At 51.3% G+C, this 16152-nt stretch overlaps 1 protein-coding gene across 1 annotated transcript; it reads right to left on the reverse strand.

Moving 5' to 3' along the window:
- Positions 1 to 326: 326 nt before the first annotated feature.
- On the reverse strand, positions 327 to 15964 carry LOC114769335 (abnormal spindle-like microcephaly-associated protein homolog). The gene is made up of 30 exons (XM_028962256.1): positions 15563 to 15964; positions 14977 to 15120; positions 13821 to 14880; positions 12563 to 12643; positions 12406 to 12489; positions 12175 to 12321; positions 11811 to 12047; positions 11648 to 11715; positions 11417 to 11558; positions 11214 to 11344; positions 10741 to 10916; positions 10447 to 10592; positions 10236 to 10321; positions 9913 to 10125; positions 9612 to 9816; positions 8799 to 8932; positions 8460 to 8588; positions 8180 to 8374; positions 4174 to 8076; positions 3602 to 3751; positions 3258 to 3424; positions 2391 to 2550; positions 2065 to 2139; positions 1832 to 1981; positions 1569 to 1760; positions 1305 to 1497; positions 1081 to 1235; positions 819 to 995; positions 550 to 722; positions 327 to 473 (listed from the first exon to the last, which is right to left on the reverse strand). Exons 1-30 carry the CDS (start codon positions 15869 to 15871, stop codon positions 371 to 373), a joined length of 9285 nt encoding a protein of 3094 aa, XP_028818089.1. The 5' UTR covers positions 15872 to 15964; the 3' UTR covers positions 327 to 370.
- Between the last annotated feature and the right edge of the window lie 188 nt (positions 15965 to 16152).

Genomic DNA, 16152 nt, shown 5'->3' on the forward strand with positions numbered 1-16152 from the left:
TTGCATAAAAAAAATAAATAAATAAAATCGACTTTTTAAAACCATTGCGTTCATATTAGGATTCAGCATGTAGCCCATTCAAAAAAAAAAAAAAAAAAAAAAAAGCTAAAACATTCAATAATAATAAAAAAAAAAACTGCATGGGGCAACAATTTATTGAACCCACTTACATCGACAAGACCACACGTATTTACAGCCGGCCTTCTACAACACATCAGAAAATGAACAGAACGTAAGTAAATGACCTTTTAAAAAAAGGAATATAAAATCTTCTTTAAAAAAAAAAAAAAAAAAAAATACAATAAGGCAAATTCTTTATACACTCTTTGAAAGAAAAAAAAAAAAACAAAAAAAAAACATTTTTTTTAATTCATGGCACAACACCGAGAGCATCTGCCAACATCTGAATCGCTCGAAGAGGATCAACAATGTCCTTCATCTTGTCTCTTCTGAGCACCCAGTCTGGAGCAAATCTGCAAGGGTTTAATAAAAAAAAAATTCAGAAATCTCAGTTTAAGTCTAACATCAAAATTCATTATTAAGTCTTACTTTGGCACGGGCTTCTGCTTTCGCGGGGTCGCTTGGGTGAAGAAGCTTCCGTTCAGAGATGCATTCATCTTCTGTTTGGTTACAGTTCTTTCAGCATCCATCTTGTATTTTCGAGCAGTGAGGCGATAGATGCTACAGAGCCGGTCCAGGGCTTTTGGAAGCCTTCGCACTTCCTACAATTCATTTAAAAGAAAAAATGATGATAATGTAGTTACGTTATGTGATCAGAAGAAAGAACGAGCCACTTCTACACGCTCGGTTCTGCCCACCGCTGCTCGCTGGCCATCCTGCACCAGGAGGAGGAGGAGGAAACAGGCCTTGGTGAAAATGCTGCCTCCCTTGTCTGCAACCTTGTCTCCAGCCTTCTCCCTGTAGATCTGCAGCAGATCCAGGAGCATTTCCACAGAGTGCTCCGCAGAATAGACCGCCTCGATGGTCCTGTTGTACTGGGGAAATGAACACCGGATGGAAAATTAGACCTCGTGTTAATAATGAAAACTACGAACGTGACGGCGGGGCCTAAATACTCACCTTGGAGAGGTTGAGGAGGACCTGGACGGAGAGTCTGATGATCTCCATGGATGGAACGCTCCTGTTGCAGCTCTGGATGAGGGTGACGATGGTCTGGGTGGCGCCACTGTTCACCAAACACTCGCAGCACTCGGGCGACAGCCTGGTCGCCGTTTCTGTACGACACGGCGGCGTTAGTTCTACTCCGCTACGTACGGAACTGTTCGGCGTTGTTAAACTCCCACCTAAGTATTTCAGGGCCAGAATGATGTAGGCGAAATTCGGGCATCCGAACAGGAAGGCGATGGCCGCCTGGGTCTTGTTGCACAGCTTGTCGTCCTCTTTGACGTCTCGGTTGACCCTGGACAGGCGGCGCCGCAGGGAGACAACTCTGCTCGTGTCGCTGAGCTTTCGAGAGCGATGTCCCCGCCACAAGGCCTTCAGAGGACGCATTGGTGAATAAGCAACGCGGCCTGCGCTCTGCTGGCAGCTTCGCGGCGCCATTGTACCTGAGCCTTGGTGATCCCGCGCAGCACCCGCCGCTCGCGCCGCGTCCGGAGGAACCTCCTCGCCGCGCGCTGGACTACCGCGGCGGCCCGGCTGCGGCGGGAGAGCCACGCCCTCGCCGCTCGCTGCGTGGCGATGACCTTTGCCCTGTCTTCAAGGTAGCGCTTCCTCTGTAGTTTGGCCCTGACCCACCTCTGAGGGGAAGAAGACGTTCCAGATGCAGACAAACGGACGGAGGGGACGGGTCAGATTCGCGTGGACGTACCTGGATGTAGACGACAGAGGTCAACTGCTCCTTAGCGGCCCGGAGGGCCCAGTGGGCACGGAGAGCTCTCTGGATCTTCACGGCGCTGAGATGGTGGTAAACGGCTGCCGAGAAATGCAGCCTTCGTCTAGTGTCCGCCGCCTCTTTAATCTGAAGCGTAAAGCAGAGTCCACGGTACGGACAGACTGGAGGAAAAAAAACTCTTTTCTAAAATATGAAAAGCGTTTCTGTACCTTCGATTCCCTGAACTCGCGTCTCTGGACGTGGCGCCGGAAAGTGGCCTGGAGCAGAACTGCAGCTCGCCGCTCCTGCAATTATTAACATGAAAAAAGCGCTCCAGACTCAGACTGTATAGAAATATAAAAATCTCTCCGTTAAGTGAGAGTGATCGTCATTGTGACGCACAGCACATAGTGACACAGCGAGTTGTGGGGACGGTACCTTGATCAAGGGGACCTCAGTGGCACCTTGGCGGTTCGGGATTCAAACCCACAACCTTCCGATTACGGGTCCGCTTCCTCACCCGATAGGCCACCACTGCTATTAAAGTAAAAATCACCTTCTGAAGCTCTAGTCTGGTTTGGTGGCCTCTCCAAAAGGCCTGAATGGTGACGGCAGATGCAGTCAGTGTCAGGTAGTGACAGCGTTGACTTCTGGTGGCCAGAGTCTCCCTCCATCGCTGCTGAATGATTCGAACGCTCTGCTGGACATCCCTGAACCTGAAACACCCATTTCCAGACAGCACGGTACACCAGGGTGAAGTGTTCAGTCAACATGGTCAACAAAAATGGACAATTAAAACAGCCGCAGAACAATTTCATTGTTGATAATTGTCGCCATACGACTTTTAAAAATACACACACACACACACACACACACACACACGCACACACGCACTACAGGCCAAAAGTCGACACCTTCTTATTCAACATGTATTCTTTATCTTCATGACCATTTACGTTGGTAGATTCACACTGAAGGCATCAAAACTATGAACACATGTGGAGTTCTGTACTTAACAAAAAGTGGAGACCTGGCCTCCACAGTCACCGGACCTGAACCCAGTCCAGATGGTTTGGGGTGATCTGGACCAACAAGTGCTAAACACCTCTGGGAACTCCTTCAAGACTGTTGGAGAAGCATTTCAGGTGACGACCTCTTGAAGCTCATTGAGAGAATGCCAGGAGTGTACAAAGCAGTAATCAGAGCAAAGAAACTAGAATATAAAACATGTTTTCACTTATTTCACCTTTTTTTGTTAAGTACAGAACTCCACATGTGTTCATTCATAGTTTTGATGCCTTCAGTGAGAATCTACCAACGTAAATGGTCATAGAGAGAGAGAGAGATAGAGAGAGAGAGATAGAGAGATATAAAACTCACACAGACACACACCACACACACACACACACACTAACAATATTACCTTCTCTGCAGTAGCCGGGTTTGTATACATCTACAAACAGTCGCTATGGCAGCCTGATATGCCACATAATTCCTCTGTGCTGCAGCCCCTCGAAACCACGCTTGAATTCGTACTGCTGCTTGCTCTCGCTTCTTGCGTTTCCTGTCTAGATGACGTCGGAAAGCTCCCTGCCGATTCATGTGGGGAAATGTTAAAATAACCAATATCAGAATCAGAAAACTTTATGAATTGCTTATGCTACAACAGCACAGAGGGGAAGATGTACAACAAGCACACAGAGAGACAGACACACTTATAAGCAAAAATACACATGGAGATTCATAATCCTTCAGATTGCACCTTACCTGTATGAGCAGCACGGATGTCTGGATCTTTAGGAAGTTGCTCCTCTCTTTTTGCTGCAGAACATGGGCTCTGTAACGCCTCTGGATTAACACAATGAAGGCTTTGCTGGTTTTATATTTGCGTCGCTCAATCATTCCCCGATAATGGGCCTAAAGACACATTAGAAGAAGAGATCATGACAATACACTCTTCTAACAGTAACGGAGATGTTATCTCAGCCTATTCATCACCACTCAGAGACTTCAATAACCATCTTAAAATGTCCAGTGATGAAGTCGATTACTTAGGAAATGCTCAAATTTGTACTGCAGACAGCCAGCAGGGGGCACTAGACATGTTGGTCACTTTTGCCGATGAAGTGGACTAAAGAAAACCTGGCACCAGCATTTACCAGGGCGCCTTACAGTCAGTAAGGATAAGAGTCTTGCTCAGGGACACGATGGTACCTGGGGTCTTCTGGTTCACCCTACACCAGTTATCTAAGATCTTATTTTTTACTAGACCTTAATATGAAATTTTAATTGTACAGGATGGATTCAGTAAAACTAAAACTCCCAGTAGGTTCTCTCACCTGAATGGTAACTGTGCTTTCCTTCAGCTTCTGGTACTTCCTGCGCTGGAGAAGTCCACGAACGTGCGCTTGAACCCTGTGCACCGCCTGGAGGGTCTTCAGGTAGAGGAGCCTTTGCTCTCGCATGGCCCGATTGGCTCTGTGGCGCCTCTGCAGGGTGACGGCAGCCCTCCGGTGGGCCAGGTACGTCCTCCTGGCCACCAGAGCCCTACAGCCGGCCTGTAGCCTGACTGCACTGGAGCGGAGTTGCAGAAACCTGTTCCTGTGCAGGGACATGCGCAGGGCTGACTGAACCTTGATGGCCGCCCGCGTCCGCTTGGCCAGCCTCCTTGCCCGCGTGCGCCGGAAGGCGGCCTGCAGGACCGCCGCGGCGCGCCGGGCGGCGGCGTAACCGGCTCTCTCTTTCCGGACGAGCCGCCAGGATCTATACCACCTCTGAATGGTCCTCGCCGCCCTGATCCGCCTTGCTAGGTCCCTGGACCGCTTCCCTCTGAATAACGCCTGGATGCAGACGGCCGCCGCCTTCACCTGCCGGAACCTCTGCACCTGGCGGTTCCGAAGCCTCCGAGCGCGGAACCTTCGCTGGAGAACCCTGGCGGCCCAGCGCTGCTTCTCGAACTGCGATCGCTGCTTGGACATGCGGAAGCCAGCCTGAATAACGGTGGCGGCTCGGTGCATTACGGCAACTTCCCGCCTTGCTCGGAGTCCCCTGTAGGCCGCCTGGACGACCACGGCGGACTGTCTCAGCATCCGAAAGCTCCGGCGGACGTCCCTGCCCTCAACGCAGGCCCGGTAACGTCTCTGAACGATGACGGCAGACAGCCGCATGGCCTGGAACTTCACAACTTCCCGGTGTCCCCTGAACGCCGTCTGGACGACGGTGGCAGCCCGGTGCTTTCGCCGGATGTCCCCTCTGGCCTTCTGACCCCTGTACACAGCTTGTACGGTGAGAGCGGCGAGTTGCAGACGTCGGTAACGCCGCCTCTGCTCCCTGGCAGCCTTCGTGGCGCGGTAGCGTTGCTGAACGGTAACGGCAGAACTCCTCAGGGCCAGGAACCGGCGGCGGTCCAGGCGAGCTCGGTAGCGTCTCTGCAGGACTGCAGCGGCGCGGTGCATGCGTCTCAGGCGGCGTCTGGCCTTCATGCCGCGATACGCGGCCTGCAGCACGCCGGCGGCGCGCCGTTTCTGCCACAACGTCTCCACTTCGGCTTTCATGTCTCGTCTGGCCCGGAAGTGAACTTGAATAACGGTCGCGGCCCACCGAAGACGTCCGTAGTACGAACGGCACACGAGCCCCCGGAAACGGCACTGCAGCGTCACTGCCGCCCGGTGCCTTTTCTGCAACTCTCGCCGGACCATCATTCCCCGACAACCGGCTTGAATTGCGATGCAGGCGTCGACCTTCGCCAGGACTTCTTTACGCCGGCGCCGGGCTTCCAGCAGGGCGCCGTACTTCTGTTCGCAGACAACGACGGCCGACTTGAGCGCCAGGTAGCGCCTCCGCTGTCGGAAGGATACGAACTTCCTCTGGATGACCGCGGCCATCTTCTGCATGCACAGGATCTGGCGTCTGGCCCTGTAACCGCGGAACGCCGACTGGACGACCACAGCGGCCCTCCTCTGTCTGGCGTACCGCCGCCGCTGCGCGTCTCTCAGCCTGTTCGCCCGAAACCGCTCTTGTACGGTACTGGCGGCCCACAGGACTCTTCTGTACCGCTTTTGGCAGCGGTACTTCCTGTATTGCGCCTGAATGACGGTGGCAGCCAAGTGCATCCTGCTGATCTCCCGGCGGAGCCGATTCCCTCGGAAAGCGGCCTGAAGTAAAACCGCGCTGCGCCGCAAGTGGAGGAAGGCGCCTCGATCCCGTTTCGCATGAAGGTGGAGCCGGAATCTCCTCTGAAGGATCACGGCGGCCAGTCTGACTGCTCGGAAGGCCGTTCTTGCCCGGAACATCCTGTAACCGGTCTGAATAACGGTGGCTGCCAGGCTTCGCTCTCGGAATTCTTTCCGCACCTTCGAGCCCCTGAACGCGGACTGGACGGTGACGGCGGCCGCTTGCATGGAGAGGTAGCGCGTTCGCTGCAGTCTTGCGAGTAGCGTCGCCCGAAACCGCCTCTGGATCCTGACTGCGGCGGTCCGGAGAGAAAGGAAATCCCGGCGTCTCCGGTACGTTCCGTATCCTCGTTGTATCACCGCGGCGGCGTTCTGCATGACCATCACGCGCCTCCTGACACGCGTGCCGCGATAATGGGCCTGAATGCATAGCACTGCGGATTTTAGTGCGGCGTACTCCCGGACGGCCACCGTCCTCGCCCTGTGGGCTCGGAACCTCTGCCGGATTACCCGAGCTGCCCAGCGAGTCCTCTGGAACGCCAGGAGCCCGGCACGGCCACGGAAACGCGCCTGAATGACTGTCGCGGCGTGGTGCATTTTCCGAACATGGGTGCGGGTCTGCATCCCCCTGAAAGCTGCCTGCAGGGTCAGTACTGAAGCTCTGGTCGTTTGGTAGGCCTCACGTTCTCGTCTCCGCTGGACATGCGCTCTGAAACGCTGCTGTATGATGGTAGCTGCACGTTTCGCTGCAATGTACGAAACTCGCGCCCGGTGCATCCGGAAACGTGCCTGAATGACCGTCGCGGCGTGGTGCATTTTCCGAACACGGGTGCGGGTCTGCATCCCCCTGAAAGCTGCCTGCAGGGTGAGTACTGAAGCTCTGGTCCTTTGGTAGGCCTCACGTTCTCGTCTCCGCTGGACATGCGCTCTGAAACGCTGCTGTACGACGGTAGCTGCACGTTTCATGGCAACGTACGAAACTCGCGCCCGGTGCATCCTGAAATGCGCCTGAATGACCGTCGCCGCATCGGACGAAGCTCTCAGCCGCCGCCTCGCCCTGTTCCCACGATACGCGGCCTGCAACGCGGTAGCTGCTCCGCGCAGCTGGCGGTACCGCCTCCGTTCTCGGTGCGCCCGGTAGCATCGCTGGATTAAAGTTGCCGCTTCGTGCTTCGCCCGCAGCTGCTGTCGAGCTCGCGTGCCGCGATACCCGGACTGCAGGACCACGGCAGCCCTTCTCAGCGCGAGGAACCTCCGGCGCAGCCGGACCGCCCGGAACTGCCTCTGAATCGCGGTGGCCGCTTTGCGCTTGGCCGCGAAGCGGGACTTGGCGGCGCGTTGGCGGTACCACGACTGTATGAGCGTGGCGGATCTCTGGAGTTGACGAACCTTCTTCCTTCCTGCTCGGCCTCTCCAGACCGCCTGCAGGGTCCCTGCGGCACGCTTCAGAGCCGTATATTCCTTCCTGGCGCGCTCGGCCACGACTCGGGCCCTGTATCTGCGCTGCACAACGACCGCCGCTCTTTCCAAGGACAGGAACGCCCTCCGGGCCGCCGCCTTCCGGAAAGCAGCTTGGATCCTCAGGGCAGCTGTGTTGCGCTCGTGGAGAATCCTTCGAACCCGCCACCCTCTGACAAGCGCCTGCAGTTTAACGACGGCAAGTCTCGCCATGAGGTATCGCCGCCGTTCCCGATCCCGCCGAACGCAGGCCCTGAACCAGCGCTGGATCGCGGCGGAGGCGCGGCGCATCGCCGCGACGTGCCTCCTGACCACGGCGGCTCGGAAAGCGCTCTGAATCACCGCGGCGGCGGCGTGCCGGCGCTTCGAAGCCTGAAAGCGGCGCCGCTGAGACTGACCTCTGTACCAGGCCTGGATGCGAATGGCTCTCTCTCTCGTGTCAAAGTACTCCTTCCGACATCGGTGCATTCGGAACCACGACTGGATCTTCACAGCAGCCGCTTTCCTGACTGTTGATTGTCTCCTGCGCCATCTTCTAAACGCCACCTGGATCACCGCTGCTGCACGGTTCCTTTTCAGAAGGTCCCGCAGCTTCCAGTTTCTGTACGCTTTCTGAAGGCCAGAGGAACGTCAAGATAAAAATAGGCAAATACCAGAAATTATTGGATAAAATTGACACAAAGCATCCATTTCAAACAACATGTGTTATTCGTACCTGAATGATGGTTGCAGCATTATTTTGTAAAGCAAACATCTTGTGCATTTTCATTTTGTGCATTGTCCGGCGTTGGACACGTCCCCTCCAGGCGGCCTGGATGACCGTGGCGGCAGCAGCCTGTCGCCTCTCTCTGTGCTTCAGGAGAAACCGCCGAACCAGAGCCTGGATTTTAGCCGCTGCACTACTTCTCATCTAAATGAACAGGTTGCGATATATATCGTTCGAACATTTGTCACGTACGAGCTCTCATGCGCGGTTCGTATGAAGTTAGGAGTACCTGAAAAGTTTCAAGGTCCTTCCTCAGTCTGTACCTCCTCCATGCTATTTGGATGACCCTGGCAGCTCTGCTCTCGTTTCGCAGGTCCAAGAGACGAGCACACAAGAAGGACAGGAAACATGTGACGACCTAGGGGGGTCGTCAAATATAAAAAAAATTATATATATATATATATATATATATATATATATATATATATATATATATATATATTATTTGTTTATGTGTGTGTGTGTGTGTGTGTGTGTATATATATATAAAATTTAAAAACATTTAAAAACGGTTACTTTCTCAATATTGAATTTAAAAAGCAGAATTGTTGTAACCGACGACACAAACCTTCTCATTAGGAATAGTGTTGGACATGTCGGCAGGATTCATCATGGCTGGGACTCCCCCAAGATAGGAAACTGCCTGGTTCACCAACCTAAAGTTAGTCTTCTCGTTCTCCAGCAGCTCTTTGAAATCCATGGCTAGAAATGCCAGTGAAAAAGAAAAAAAAAAATTTAGAAAATAAGTTTAAAACTCCATTTAAAAAATCATGCAAATATATCTTTTTGCTTTTGGAGTCGGATTTGAACATTCTGATCGAACCTTTTTGTGCTCGAGGTTCTCAACACCATGGACCTGGTGTGTTGGTGCGAATATCATACGACTGAGATGATCACAGTACAGCTGTAATTGGGCCGAAACAAGGCCCGATCCCGACAGAAACGGTCCTGAGCCCCACAAACATGATGCGTGATACACGGGGGTCAAACGCGGTTTAGTGTAGGGAGGCAGAGAATAAGAGCAGCCACCTTCTTGTTAGTCAGTAATCAAAAAGTGGGCGTGTTTGTACGCTTGACTCCGCCTAATAGCTTGGACAAATATGAACCTCTTGTTCCATCCAGAATAAGTGCAGAGTGTTCGTTCCTTGCGAATCGGTGAAAGCTCGCCACATTATTATGTTTAAAGTCGTTCATGGTCCATTTTGCTATACCTCAGAAACGTTGTTTTCATTGCCGATGCATCCAAAGACATAAATTGGCCAGTCTCCAGTTCACCTCTTCAGAATCCATTTTTGCATCTTTTTCGCGATAATTGAAACGCACAACCGATCTGCTTTAAGACCGAAACCTGTTAAACCCCAAAATTTCATCATTCTCTTACCCTGCCGTGTCACGGACGCCGTCTCGAAGGAGCCGTCCAAGTCGCTGCAGGAGTTGTCCAGATCCAGCCTCCCACGGGACCCACTGTCCACTGTCTGGGTGGTGTTCTGACTGACCGTCACTAAGGACAGGTGTCCAGGGTGGTAATGGTGGATCAGGTAGCAGAGAGCCCTACCATCTGAGAAGGACACTGTGAAGTTCTCCACCTGGATAATGCATAAACACCAATGCAATATTAATCTTTGGTTAACAGACAAATATTAGATAGAATAAAAAAAAATTTAAATAACACCACCACCTACTTTTAAACTGTAGAACTGACAAACAGCATTGACCCAGTCCATGAGCAGCACGATTTTCTCACTGCTGTGTTCAAACACCAGCCTGGGTTTCATGGTCTTTTGTGGAAGACCCCTGTCTGACCGAAGGTAATCCAGCTTTTGCTTCGTCCTCCACGTTCTCTGGAGGAAACTGATTTCCTCCCGGAGCTGCACCTCATCAAGAAGCACCTCCACCTAAAAAAGGAACAGGCCAAGGGCGGGTCAGTCACTTCCTCCCCGGCTAATCCGGTCAGGTTGGGATTAAAAGGCCAAGTCTGGTGGAAAATAAGGGACGCTTAACACACCTGGAAAGCAAAAATGATCTTCCACAGAAGGCTTAGCGTCTTCTCTCGATGTCCATCAACAACGTCTCTGGACTCGATCATTGCGCCTTAAAAATCATTCATGTAATCCAGTTAGGCACAAACAAGCATTACATGGAACAAACTAAGCAGAATATAGAAGAACAAATGGGAAAATTATAGTAAATTACATTTATTACATGTGACCACTAACCATGTTCGTCTTTCAAGTCGACTCCTTTCTGCTTCAGGATTTGAAGAGCCAGGTCAACATTATGGACCTTCTGGAGGCGGCTGATGGCTGGGATTCTCAACCTCCGAGACGAGCTCCAGTCATGATTAAAAAGCTCCATTATGCGCCTGAGGGGAACCGATTTATTATGTCACCTCACAAGGTCTCAATGTAGATAATTCTATTTATAAAAATTATATTCATATGTAGTTTTTAGCATTATTGCCTTTTTAAAAAACATCCCATCAATGTTAACTTGTGCATTTGAATACTTACACCAAACGAACCCCACATCGTAAATCAGTGGCCAAATTCTTGACCGCAAAGTTGAATTCGTCCAGTGGGGTTTGAGCGTGGGACACAGACAACCCCAAATAGCCGAGATGACGAGACAGAATTCCCTCCCCACTCAGGAAATCTCTTGAAAAAGCAAGCAGCAGGTCCTTACTTGTCTATCGGAGAGAATTAGTGTATTAGTGAAAGTGAAGTGACCGTCATTGTGAGACACAGCAGCGCAGCACACGGTGACACAGTGAAATGTGTCCCCTGTATTTAACCATCACCCATGACAGCCGCCCGGGGAGCAGTGTGTGGGGACGGTGCTTTACTCAGTGGCCCCTTGGTGGATCGGGATTCGAACCGGCAACCTTCTGGTTACGGGGCCACTTCCTAAAACGCTAGGCTGCCCCATTAAAACAAGGAAGAGATTTATTTTACACGTTCAGTATATATAAAAACGAATGTCATACCTTAAATTCGGCATCCATACAGAACAGGCAGGGGTCGTGCTCAATCATCCGGGATTCTTTGGCTTTGTCGAGAAAACAGACAAGCAGGAGGAGTTTCTTCAGGGTAAACCGGGACAAGGCTTCCTCGTGCCCTGATGAAACGTCACAGTTAAAATGTGCCTTCAAATTGACCCCTGGCCTCTGCAAATGCTGCTTGGCATTACCGTCTCGGTACAGATGAGGCACTTTGGGGTGCCTGAACTCCACAGCAATGTCGGGGTTCCACAGCAAGCGCCCGAGGATGAACATGGCAAGGCCCACGGCATCACTGTTGCTCTCCAAAGAAATCAGCTCGCCGTAGATAGTCTGCAGTGAAGGGAAACATGATGGAATTCAATGAACACCAAGAGAACATTCGATTCCACATTATATGTAAACACGGTAAAAGAAAGTACCTCCAGTCCAATTCGTAGCCAAAGAGGATTGTAGGACAGGAGCCAGTTCAGAACCTTCTGACGTTCTCCTGAAAGTCAAGAATGAACATGTGAAGGCATCTGGCAACATCTGCACAAATCACAGCTATTCTCCGTTGTCAGCTTTGGACATCAGCAGACGGACCTATATCCTTCCAGAGGTGGCGGTCTCTTCGAACCAGCAGCCTCTTGGCCTCCACTTCCAGTTCGAGCCGCTGGATGGCCATGGTCATGCCGTCAGAGGTGAAGAGCTGGCAGGCCGCGCGCCGGAGCCGGTTCAGCCGCCGCCGGGCGGTGTAGGTCCTGAAGGACATCTCCTCTTTGGTCGGTGCTCTGGGGATGGAGAAGCTGCTGCACCCGAGGGCCAGTGACATCGCGCTGACTGAAGCAAAGACCACAAAAAAAGACCAGCCGGGTTGGACTATATTCCCAATACATCTAAAAATATACCAATAATCATAACCACGCTTGAATGCCAATTAAGGTCATTTAAAAACAGAACTGGATACCTTTAGTGACCTCAGTGGTCACTTTAAAGTCATCTGGGGTGAGGACGTAGTTCAGCCACCAAGTGAAGCCTCTTTCCTGCTTCTCAATCCACCGTTCATCATAAAACATGTTTTTGGCAGCAAATGGTAGGGGGTGTCTGGGTATCGCTGGGGAGAAGAAAAGAAGAAGTTACCCAGCAAAACCCCGGCTCATTATAGGCAGTTCAACCGGAACCAGAAGCACTGAGATACCAGTCTGAGCTGGCTTGATGAAGGTCAGCTTTGACTGTGCCGTGGCTATCACTCTCGATGTCTTCGCCGAGGCGCCGGAAAGACCTGCGATCAGTACACAGTTAAAACCAGTAATACACCAGTAACCCCATGACTGCAGATCGAAAGGAACACGAACCCTTCTGGTCTGGTCTTGGAGGCCGAGATTTGGACCGGGGTTTAGTGTCCATCCTGCGTGTGGACGAATGTGAGCTTCGTGCTGGAAGACGAGTCAAAACACAAGATAGGGTCAGATTTAAGAAATAAAGGAAGCATTTAGGAAGCAGGGGTGGTAGTGGCCTAGTGGGTAACACACTCGCCTGTGAACCAGGAGACCCAGGTTCAAACCCCACTTACTACCATTGTGTCCCTGAGCAGTGTCTCCAGGGGGAGACCGTCCCTGTAACTACTGATTGTAGGTCGCTCTGGATAAGGGTGTCTGGTAAATGGTGTAAATATAAATGCTATAAATGCATTAAGCCTGGGCAGATCTGCAGGAGTGAAATAGTATGTGTGTTATTGGTACTGGGTAGAGATGGACGTATATCGGGTTGGACAGTCGCTTATGCAGGGAGTCTGGGGGTTTAAGGAAGACAAATTTAATACTTTAAAATTTAAGACCCTGTATTAAATTAATTTAAATTAATTTACATTTGTGCAAGGATCCGAGTTTTTCCTCTACAGACACAGGTCAGATGCTCTTCTAAAAGACAATATTAATTGTATTTTATGTCAAGTAATATATTATTATTTGATATATACATTTTCCTTCCAAATTTCTGTAATTTTTATTTGCCTTTGTAAATGTTCACCGACTGATATCACCTGTATTGCAGCAAGCCAGTAGGGGGCGACTGCGGTATTTTTTGCACTTTAGTGAACCCAGAAGTGCACGGTGCACCATGACCGGCGGAATACTGACATATTGAAGGCGTGTTTCATATGTCATGGGGGAACATGCTTTACCCGATTCAGTAATATCAGAGAAATTTGAACTACGATGTGGACACGCCCACCAGACAGTGCATTATTTCCATTCAATTCTGGTCTCATACACAGAAATGCAAAATACATAAGAAATTCTTCAGAGGTTACCAGTAAAAAAAACGTTGTACTGGGTCTGCAGTATTTTTAAGACCTTTAAACTCTGGATTTAAGGATTATTATTATTTTTGATTACATTTAGAGACAAATTTTAGGATCTGCAGATACCCTGCTATGAACCAGAAGCCCACAAAGTCCCAGGTTCAAACCCCATCGTGTCCCTGAGCAGGACACTTATCCCTGAGTGTCTCCGGGGGGGGGACTGTCCCTGTAACAGCATAGTAATGCAGTTATATGATTATTTCCTAAGCTAGTTCACTATATACGGAATATAAAGTAAATGTAAAACTCACCACCAGGTTTTATCTTCGTCGTGGAGTCTTTGTCTCGCATCGTTCCGCTGGGCTCCTTCGCCGCTGCAGGAGACCTACTTTTCTTTGTGGGGAAGACCTTCTCGGCATTTGGAAGCTCGCCGCTCTTGCGTTTCCTGGCTTGGTGTCCCAGCGGCTTGTGGACGGGGAACGGGCTGAAGAAGGCCGCAGCGGTGACCGGATCCGGTGGACGAGAGTCCTGCTGTGATGTGGAGGCATGGGAAGGGGTCGCCGAGGAAACCGACGAACTATTGGGGGTACTGACGCTGGCATCGGACTCGATGATGGGGAGACCTTTAACCGCGCTGTCGGACCCTGCTGGCCCGCCAGGCTGCAACTCTAGAGTCTTCTCCAGGAGACGACGTCTAGATGACTTCAGCTTGGGTCGGTCTGGGCCGCCCGCATGCACCGGGCCGGCTTTGGTGACCGTATCGGAGCAGACCGGAATCCTCAGGGGGGCTGGACCCTCACGCCGCTCGTTGGGTGGGGCTCTCGGTTTGACGCAGTAGGTCAGCCTCAGGTCAGCAGGAGCTGCACGTTGGACATCTTGGTCGGCGAAATTGGCCTGTTCGTTTGCAGACTCCGGCGAGTCGGAAACCTCGAAGCTGGAGCAGGCGTTTGGTGGACTAATGCCGCGCAACAGCTCGGAGTCGATGGCGGCCAACGCGTCCCTCACGGACAGCCTCGAGCCTGGATCGGACCCGGGCGTGGCGGGAAAGACCGGCATGCGTATAGGGGACAGAGTCCGGTTTAAGACCCTACAGTCCACTTCTTTGTCCAAGATCTTGTCGGCCGGTACTAGCAGGACGAGGGGCGAGTCGCTCTGTGCAGGAACGGCACCGGTCCGAGGGCGGGGCCTTCCCTGCGGATTGCTGTTGGACTGGGACAGGGGGCTGCGCTGCTTGTCCCTTTGGTACCGAGGTTGCCGGGCAACACGGAAGGTCTTGTTGGCTGATTTGTTTGAAGCCGACGGAACTTTTCGCGACTTGGAGGTCCCGGGCGGTTCTGCCTGTTTGTGTTTGATAGACTCCCACAGGCTCTTCTAAAAGACAAAAATGCACGCCACGCAATGCTTCCGGTGCATTTTTTTTTACTGAAACAGAGGTCGCATTAAATAAAATTCGATTATGATTATTACCTTTTTCTTTTTCGGTGCCTCCGCTCGTCCCAGCAGAACGGCTTGATGCTTAACGACTCCATTCGCAGTGAAGGTGATCAGCTCCCTGACGCCACCTTCCTCCACCGGGGTCCAGGAGATGTTCAAGAGGACACTGTCTTCCGGCTGCTCATGCAGAGGGTAGAATTATCTCCAGAGACCTGCTACTTACTACCATGCAACCTTACAAGACCGACGGGCTGCAAACATGTAATGATGCTTTACATCATTTACATACATTTACAGCATTTATCAGACGCCCTTATCCAGAGCGACTTACAATCAGTAGTTACAGGGACAGTCCCCCTGGAGCAACTTAGGGTTAAGTGTCTTGCTCAGGGACACAATGGTAGTAAGTGGGATTCGAACCTGGGTCTTCTGGTTCATAGGCGAGTGTGTTACCCACTAGGCTACTACCACCCACTTTACACTTTAAAACAGAAAGGGCTGAAAATTTTAATAGGAGTATTTACCAAAATGTAGATTGACCTTAAAATGAGTATTTATTATTAGTTTAGTTGTGAAATATGAAATACTGCTACTAAAAAATAAATCCAAATGTACTCACATCAATGGTGAAGTGAGTGTGATCGACGGAGAATCCCTTGGCGGAGGGAATCCGGTCCACTCTCACATCTGCGCTCACATCTTCGATCGGATTAAACACGCGTAAGCACGAGGTCCTCGCCAGGCCCAGCTTCACGGTTCCGAACGATACGAACGGAGCCCTGGAGAACTGAACTAAACTCAGAACAGGGGTCGAGGCGTCATTTTCCTTGTCGCTTTTACTTCCACCGCGTTGGGGAGACTCGTCCGGCGACACGCGGCTCTTCGGACTGAAAGCGAAACGCGTCTTTTTCGGCACGACATCCGCCATGCTGGCATTAGAACATTTCGAGCATCGTTTAAAAAAGAGCAACGACCGACGTTCGCCTCACTCGTACGCGCACACGTCTCAGAATCGTCCACTTCCGGCTGCGGACTCGCAGTTTGAATTCTGCGACCGCGTTCCGACCAATCGGCGAGGGGCTGGCGAGAGCGTCGTCCAATCGCTGCGCGGTAAACAGAAGGACGCCCAATCAGAATGCGAGTACTGTTTAAAAAGTGAACGAGGCCACGCCCACCACGTTGGAGCGGCGTTCATTTCGTCCCGCAGCC

The sequence above is a fragment of the Denticeps clupeoides genome, chromosome 19 (genome assembly GCF_900700375.1).
Source record: "Denticeps clupeoides chromosome 19, fDenClu1.1, whole genome shotgun sequence".
Taxonomy (NCBI): domain Eukaryota; kingdom Metazoa; phylum Chordata; class Actinopteri; order Clupeiformes; family Denticipitidae; genus Denticeps; species Denticeps clupeoides.